Source organism: Helobdella robusta (genome assembly GCF_000326865.2).
Source record: "Helobdella robusta unplaced genomic scaffold HELROscaffold_40, whole genome shotgun sequence".
In the NCBI taxonomy this organism is placed as follows: Eukaryota; Metazoa; Annelida; class Clitellata; order Rhynchobdellida; family Glossiphoniidae; genus Helobdella; species Helobdella robusta.
The window spans coordinates 1,250,196-1,258,412 of record NW_008704903.1 but is presented as its reverse complement, the minus strand read 5'-3'; the positions used below and the strand labels follow the sequence as shown (position 1 = coordinate 1,258,412).

General features: G+C 33.1%; 3 protein-coding genes across 3 annotated transcripts in view; all 3 read left to right on the top strand.

Annotated features, from left to right (window-relative positions):
• Nucleotides 1–1,418, top strand: HELRODRAFT_185836 (hypothetical protein). The gene is made up of 4 exons (XM_009025216.1): nucleotides 1–80; nucleotides 320–416; nucleotides 540–609; nucleotides 848–1,418. The coding sequence occupies exons 1-4, from the start codon at nucleotides 12–14 to the stop codon at nucleotides 1,077–1,079; spliced, it is 468 nt and encodes a 155-aa protein (XP_009023464.1). The 5' UTR covers nucleotides 1–11; the 3' UTR covers nucleotides 1,080–1,418.
• A 341-nt stretch (nucleotides 1,419–1,759) lies between these two features.
• Nucleotides 1,760–4,459, top strand: HELRODRAFT_84464 (hypothetical protein; the record flags this gene model as incomplete). The annotated part of the gene is made up of 8 exons (XM_009025075.1): nucleotides 1,760–1,873; nucleotides 2,311–2,408; nucleotides 2,510–2,606; nucleotides 2,790–2,948; nucleotides 3,156–3,302; nucleotides 3,450–3,602; nucleotides 3,843–4,101; nucleotides 4,275–4,459. The coding sequence occupies 8 exons, from the start codon at nucleotides 1,760–1,762 to the stop codon at nucleotides 4,457–4,459; spliced, it is 1,212 nt and encodes a 403-aa protein (XP_009023323.1).
• A 3,283-nt stretch (nucleotides 4,460–7,742) lies between these two features.
• Nucleotides 7,743–8,217, top strand: part of HELRODRAFT_176999 (hypothetical protein) — a gene marked incomplete at both ends in the record, with an annotated part of 13,420 nt that continues 12,945 nt past the window's right edge. Inside the window, one exon of the mRNA XM_009025215.1 lies at nucleotides 7,743–7,791. Within this exon, the coding sequence (XP_009023463.1) occupies nucleotides 7,743–7,791 (49 nt within the window). The remainder of the gene's footprint in view (nucleotides 7,792–8,217) is intronic.

The following is an 8,217-nucleotide window of genomic DNA, read 5'->3' as shown; positions in this document are numbered from 1 at the left end:
AGACATTAAAAATGAAATTTGCTGCTGTTTCGGTCATGAGAGGTGACGGTCCTGTCAAAGGTGTCGTCCATTTTAGCCAGGTTTTCCATTTTTTTCTTTTTAATTTTTCAATAAAATGTAATTTTATTGCAAAAAATGCGGATGCGCTGTCATTCTTGACTATTCAGTATTTACTATTTAATCTTTTAATGTATGGTTTTTAAATTAAAAGTGTTTGTGTTTGTGTTTGTTTATGAATGTATCGTATGATGAATAAACCAGAAACCTGTTAAAAAATTACCTGATTCCTAATTTCTTGCTTGTAAATGTTCCCTTTTAGGATGCAAATGGGCCAACAAAGATCTTTGGTGAAATCACTGGCCTGACTCCAGGAAAACATGGTTTTCATGTTCATGAATTTGGTGATAACACCAATGGTTATTAATACATTTATTATTTTAATTATTTTTTAGATTTTTGTATATAGATTTATTTATACTAAATTATTTATAATTAAGTCCTTTTATAATTTTTATAATTTTGTTTTCTTTTAAATGCAGGGTGCATGTCAGCAGGTGGTCATTACAATCCTTTTTTGAAGAGCCATGGAGGGCCTGGAGATTCTCTCAGGTCAAAGTTCAATCAATTTTCACCTTTTAATAATTATTATTTAATAATTATTAATTATATTCATAGTTTAACCATAATTTTATATGCTAGTTACCTGTGTCTAACTAACTGTCATAAGTAATGAGTTTTTTTAATTGGATCAATTAAGGTGTTAATTAGATTATAGTTAGATTTAATTGGAATTGCAGTTGTTGATTTAGGTAATCTCAAAATATTTTTTCTCCATAATTGACCACAGGCACGTTGGGGATCTCGGAAATGTGGTGGCAGACGGTTCAGGAGTGGCCAAATTTGAGATGGTGGACAGTTTAATTCAACTGACCGGCGCTGAATCAGTCATAGGTCGTACATTGGTCATTCATGCTGATGAAGATGATTTGGGCAAGGGAGGGTACGAAGATAGTACAACAACGGGCCACGCCGGGGCCAGGGTGGCTTGCGGGGTTATTGGAATAGCCAAGCCTAATTGACTAAGGAGCGGAAGTGCCAGACTTTGATTGGCAGTTGTTGAGAATGATACTCAGAGTTTAAGATTTTTTCTTTTGTTGGATTTGTTTTCTACATTCTTGAAAAAAAATTTTCCGTTATGCTTTGTTATCACTTAACGTCAATTAACAGGTATATTATAACTTGACTGTTGTCATTTAGATTGTAGATTCTTTCAGTTTTCTTTTCGAACTTCGTTTGATGAAGTCGTGGATTAATAACCCACTTGATTTTTTCGTTGTATATAAATTATTGAAAAATGGGCTTTAGTATATTGTATTCGAAAAATTTGAGATTTTATAATAAAAGTTATGGAAAACCAGGCAAGTGTATAACAAAAAGATTTTTTCGTCTATGTTCCTCATCTAATTTACTTTATGTTGATGTTTTGATCGAGATTAGGAGGATGTCCGCGACTTTTTTTCATTCAAATTCGCCGTCAGAATAACAATTTCAAACTGTTTCTCATTAATTCTAGTCATTTAAGTGTCTATTTGATTAAATAAATTTTTCCCATAATTTTTTCATATTTGTTTCGTTAATTTTTCAATGCAGAGTACCATACTCATGAAATAACTTGCAACCCAATTTTAATTATAAAAAGGAGAGTTTAAAAGGTTGATCTAACTTCATTTTTCGTGATTTCTTGAAAAAATCAAACAAAATGTCGACCACCAAACAAAAGAAAAAACATTTAAAAGCCGTCAGACCAAAACTGAGGTTGTTCAGGGCAAAAGAGCCTCTGTTCAGTGTTTTCATGTGGGGAATCAACCATTCGGTAGGTCGTTCGTGGCTGTTCTTCTTTGAATCTCTGCCTAGTTTCTTTCATTTTGACTTCATTTTGATTTTATTTTACTTTATTCTTAAATGCCTTTTCTCTTTACTTGCTTGCATATGTGTGTGTATGTATGTATGTCCATGTATTGTATGGCTGTGTACTTCTTTTAGTTCAAAATCCTATTTTTGAATTCTGTTGCATTGATTTTGGGGACCATTTTTATTGTTGACTTATAGTAATTTTTAGTGGCATCAATAGTATCAGATGGTTTTATTAATATTACACTCAACCAACCAGCCAACCAATAAACTAAATACTACTAAATCTTATGTTTATAATCATAATAATATTAAATTTATATAGTTAATTTATTAATTAAATAATATTCTACATTACTAATTTTTGAATAATTATTTTAATAAATATAATATAAAAAGATATCTGAGCTCACACACGTCAGCACCCCAGTTATGTTAATGCCAGATGATTTTAAGGCTTACACGAAGACAAGAGTCGACAATCACATGTTTAATAAGTAAGTTAGTGTTATTATTTTTACTTGTTTTTAATATATTTTTTTTATTATTATGTTATCTTATTATATTATTATATTATAATTTATAATTATTATTGAAGGGAAAATATGCCTAGTCATTTCAAGTTCAAAGAGTACTGCCCTAATGTATTCAGGAACCTAAGGGAGAGATTTAATGTTGATGATGATACTTATTTGGTTGGTTGGTTGGTTGGCTAGGGGGTTGATTGATCATTTAATTGGTTGATTGACTGCTTGAATGACTGATTGATTGGATGGTTGATTAGCCTATGTAGAAATTCCTATTACATTTCTCTAACCTGAAAATTCCCAATCATGTTTTTCTAATTTAGAATTCCCAATCATGTCTCCCTAATCTAGAAATCCCTAACTAAAGATTGTCCCCAGGATTTGAAGACGAACGCCAAAGCAGGAAGCAGCAGTCGGCCGATGCAGTCGTACGATAAAATTTTCTTCATCAAGACAATATCGAGTGAACAAGTTGCTGAGATGCATAGAATACTCAAGGAGTACCACCAGGTTGCTTGCTTGTCGTTGCTCGATTGGCTATTTGAATGACTGGTCAGTTGTGTTGTTGCTCGATTGGCTGGTTGAATGATTGGTTGATTGATTGGTTAATTAATTGGCTAATTGCTTGATTGATTGGTTGATTTTTTTGTAAAATAATAAGTCTGTGTGCATATTTTGTCTCTTAATTCCATCGTCCAACTTTTTTCCTAATTTTAGTATATAGTGGAGCGCCATGCAGACACACTGCTCCCCCAATATTTAGGGATGTACCGAGTTTCTATAAATGACTCAGAAACTTATTTGCTCGTTTCAAAGAATATATTTAGCAGACGATTTACTATACATAAGAAATATGATCTGAAGGTTTGTTGATTGATTGGTTGATTGATTTACGTATGGGCTGGCTGGTTGGTTGGTTGATTGATCAATTAGCTGGTTGGTTGGTTGGTTTGTTGATTGATTGATTGATTGATTGATAACGAATTAATTTTTCAACTTTAACCATTGAAGGGTTCGACAGTCTCTAGACAAGCGAGCGACAAAGAAAAGTCGAAGGACCTGCCCACCCTGAAGGACAACGACTTCCTCAGCGACAGGCGCATCATCCAGGTCGGTCAGGAGAAACGTGATAAGTTGCTCACAACTCTGAAAGCTGACACAGAGGTATTTGGTTTGTTTGTTTGTTTGTTCATTCACTCACTCATTCATTTATTTATTTCATTGGTCATATCCTCTTTAACTAACTCCTACTCAATGATTCCATTGTCATCTTTGTTTTTCATCACTTGTGCATTCGTTAATTTTATTCCTCTTACATAAACATCACTCTCCCATCCGTTCATTCACTTTCTTCAATCAACATCTCTCACTCATCCACATCACACTCAATCACTCATCCGAAAGTTCCTGGCCAACTTGAGCCTCGTCAACTACAGTTTGGTGGTCGGCATACACGATCGGGACAGTGACGATGCCGAGCCACTGGTCCTTTCGTCTGACAACGACCTCGAGGACGACGACGACGACAACAATACGTCATCTCCGAGCGGGCGGGGCGACCCGACGCCCCCCGAGAGCCCTCAGAATGTTCGGAGCTATCCGGGTTACGCAGACGGCGAGTTAGACCCCTTTCTAGAACCGTTCGGGATTAAAAGTTGCGAATGTCGGTTCCTCTTCAGTTTTGTTTTAACTTTTTCAATTTTTTAAAGTCGTGCATGTTCTTCAGCAGTTGCACTCGTTTTATAGTTTGAAAAATTTTTTTCATCTTCTTTCCTGAAAAGTTCAAAAATAAAAACACATCTCTATTCTAAGAATACAAACACATCCCTTTTTCAGCTTGCCCACGGCCGGAGATATACTTCCTGGCGATAATAGACATCCTAACCCACTACGGTGTCAAGAAGTCCATAGAGCAGACAGCAAAGACAGTTAAGTACGGACCCGGAGCTGAAATATCGACCGTGGCCCCGGATGTCTATGCTAGAAGATTTCAGGAATTCGTCGAGAGGATAACCGAGTGATGGACTAAAGAGTTGATTGATTGGATGAATGATTGGATGAATGAATGGTTGGTTGATTGATTGATTGATTGAATGAATGAATGGTCGATTTGTTTATTGACTGATTGGTTGATTGACTGAATGAATGAATGATTGATTGATTGATGAATGATGAATGATTGATTGATTTGTTTGTCAGTCGAAGCTTTTGATATTAAACCTAGTATTAATTAATTATTTGTAACGTTGATTTTCTAACAATAATTTTCAACGATTCAAACAATTCGATTGACAAATTAAAAGATTAGATGATTGGTTTGTTGGTTAATTGATTGCTTGAATGATTAACTGATTGATTGATTGATTGAATTCTATTCTTCATTATTCATTTTATATTTACATATATAGAGATTCTATATATTTTCTCATTTCATAGATTTATTTGTTCATTTTTCTCTTTCACTCACTCGTTCATTCATTCATTCATTCGTTCGTTCGTTCATACATTTTCATATTTATTATACATTCATGTATGTTTATGTGATGCTAGTCTATGTATGTATGTATGTGTGTGCGTGTGTGTGTGTGTACAACATTGTTGCCAACTTTTATTCATAATCATACTCATTATTGTATTATATTATGAAATTTTTGTATTTAAATTTTCTGTTCGTTTGTTTGTATGTGTATGTGTACGTCTGTGTATATCTGGCTACACATACATTGTATGTACAAACAAACGCATGTATGTACGTTTGTATGTGACGTGTTGTATTTCTGTATCTATTTATAGCTTTGTATTATTATCATCGTTGGTGTTTTAGCATTTTTATAACTACACATACACACACACAAACATGCAGACACACACACATGTGTGTTAGTGTGTGTGTGTGTATTTATATAAATAATTATATAATTCTTTTGAAAAATTTTGATTGGTGGTCGTAATTAATAACAAAAAATTGTGAAGTTTGACGTATGGTCTTTTATTTATATAAATTTATTACATATATTCTATATTAAAAAATATACAAATCAATATTTATATATAGTTATATATTATATATATAGTTGTATTATATATATATATATACTTAAACCTCAAATTGAGTTTCTTGGTCACAACAATTGAGTTATGTTATCTTAAACCTTATTCGGCAGGCTACTGGCCTATGGCGGGTAATGGTTTACTAACAATATTATATATATATATATATATATATATATATATATATATATATATATATATATATATAACCAGCCAATCAGAGGCCTTCATTTATTGACGTCACGTCTGTGAGGTTAGTGTTGTTGTCGATTTGATGGCGGTAACGATGATATGATGATAGTGATGGTGATGATGATGATGATGATAGAGATGATGATGGTCGTAATAAAACATTAAGAGAAACCTAGGTATGAATATATGTGGTTACATTTATACGCAATAATTTTATATGGAAACAAAATTTTCTTCATTAAAAAATATTCTAAGATTCGAGGTTTTTGGGGTAAAATGACATCAACTTAGTTATCAAAGGAAGCAATTTTAACTCACACACACACACACACGTTCACATACACGTACAGACACGCACACACATATAGACGCAGACACACATAGTGTGAAGGCGTTTATGATTGAGACATAGGAATCAAGATGTTCTGAAGAATGGATTAACGTTAAGAGATGATAGATTGAAAAGATGATGTTGCTACTACTATTTCTACCGCTACTATTACTACTACTCTTACTACAACTACTACTGCTGCTGCTGCTGCTACTACTACTACTGCTGCTGCTGCTACTACAGTCACTGCTACTACTGTCATGTTACTTCTTTTGGCGGCGATGATTTCCCCAACTATAGCGTTCGCTAATGGTACTGATGCTGATGAAATGAATGAACGAATGAATGAATGGACGAATGAATGAACGAACGAAAGAAGAAGTGTATCAAGGAACAAACAGAAATGAACGAACGAACGAATGAATGAATGAACGAGTATTAAGACAGGATGAAATACAAAGTATTGGTCGGAATAATTTTCCACTATTGCTATTAGTGACATTGCAAAAAAATTTATGTAAGGTTTTTTTTTTAAAAACAACCAACAACATTATCATCATCATCACCAAACAACATCATCGTCACCAACCAAACATCATCATCACCAACCAAACAACAACAACACCATCATCGTCGTCACCAAACAACAACATCATCATCATCGTCACCAACCAACAACAACATCATCATCGGACGCAAGAAGAACAAGGGCATCGATCAAATAACATTGACACACAATCCCTGACCATTTAACACCGAACATTTAATTACAACGTGCAAACGAAGGCGCCAGGCAATTAAAGTAGAAGTAAATGAATGAATGAATGAGTGAATGAATGAATAAATGAATGAATAAATGAATGAATGAATGAATGAATGAATGAATGAATGAATGAATGAATGAATGAATGAATGAATGAAGGAATTAAAATAAAATGAATGATAATAAACAAAATACATACAAAGCAACAAAAAGGTAGACAATGAATTATTTATGACCTCAATGAAAACGTAAACAAAAACATTATAAATCAACAACAAACTCAACAACATCAACAACATCAACAACACAGGAAAGCACAGACGCCGTCCGGTACACGCTAAAAAAAGGAAATTAATTTGTGTTGTTTGTTGCTGTTGTTGGTGTTGCTGTTGTTGGTGTTGCTGTTATTGTTGTTGTAGTTATTGTTGTTGTTGCTGTATTTGTTGTCGTTGTTGATGTTATTGATGTTGCTATTGTTGTTGCTATTTAAAAACCTGTAAAAAATTTAAATATAATGTCGCGAAATTTTTGTGGTATCTTCACCACCATCTTCTCATAACCACATCATTATCATCATCGCTTTCATCATCATCATCATCATTTTTTTATATTTTTTATCATCATCATCATCGTCGTCGTCATCATCATCGTCGTCATCAGGTAAGCGGAAGACAGCTATAACAAATATGATTAGGTGGATAAATGAACGACACACGGCTACCGACATCATCATCATTATTATTATTATAGTAGTCACAGTAGTAACAACAACAGCAGCAGCAGTAGTAGAAGTAGACGCAGTAGCCGCAACTACTACTACCACAAGTAGTAGTAGCAGTAATAGTAGTAGAAGTAATAGTAGTAGTAGTAGTAGCATCTTTATTGTATAAAAATCTGTACATACACGCATATACACACACACACACAGACACACACACACAGACACACCAACACAAACAAACACAAGATGGAAGATACAAAGATGAAAGGAGTAGAACGATTCGCAATGAAGACACGTTTTCATAGCAAAATTCAATTTACTAAAGGCAGAAAACGGTTTTGTTGATGATGATGACGACGATGACGATGAAGACGACGATGATGACGATGATGATCACCCCCACCCTACTGTGATGATATTGATGGTGAATATGACAACCGCACATATAATAAACTAAAAATAATAATATTACTAATACTAATTGCAAATATATATATATATATAAACTATATATATATATATATATATATATGAATATGTATATATACACATGAATATGTATATACATAATTATAAACATATGCATATGTGTGGACACACGTATATATATTTATGTATATGGCATATATATGTGATTATATATATATAATATAATTATATATATAATATAGTTATATAAATATATAATATAATTATATTTATATATATATATTTATAATGA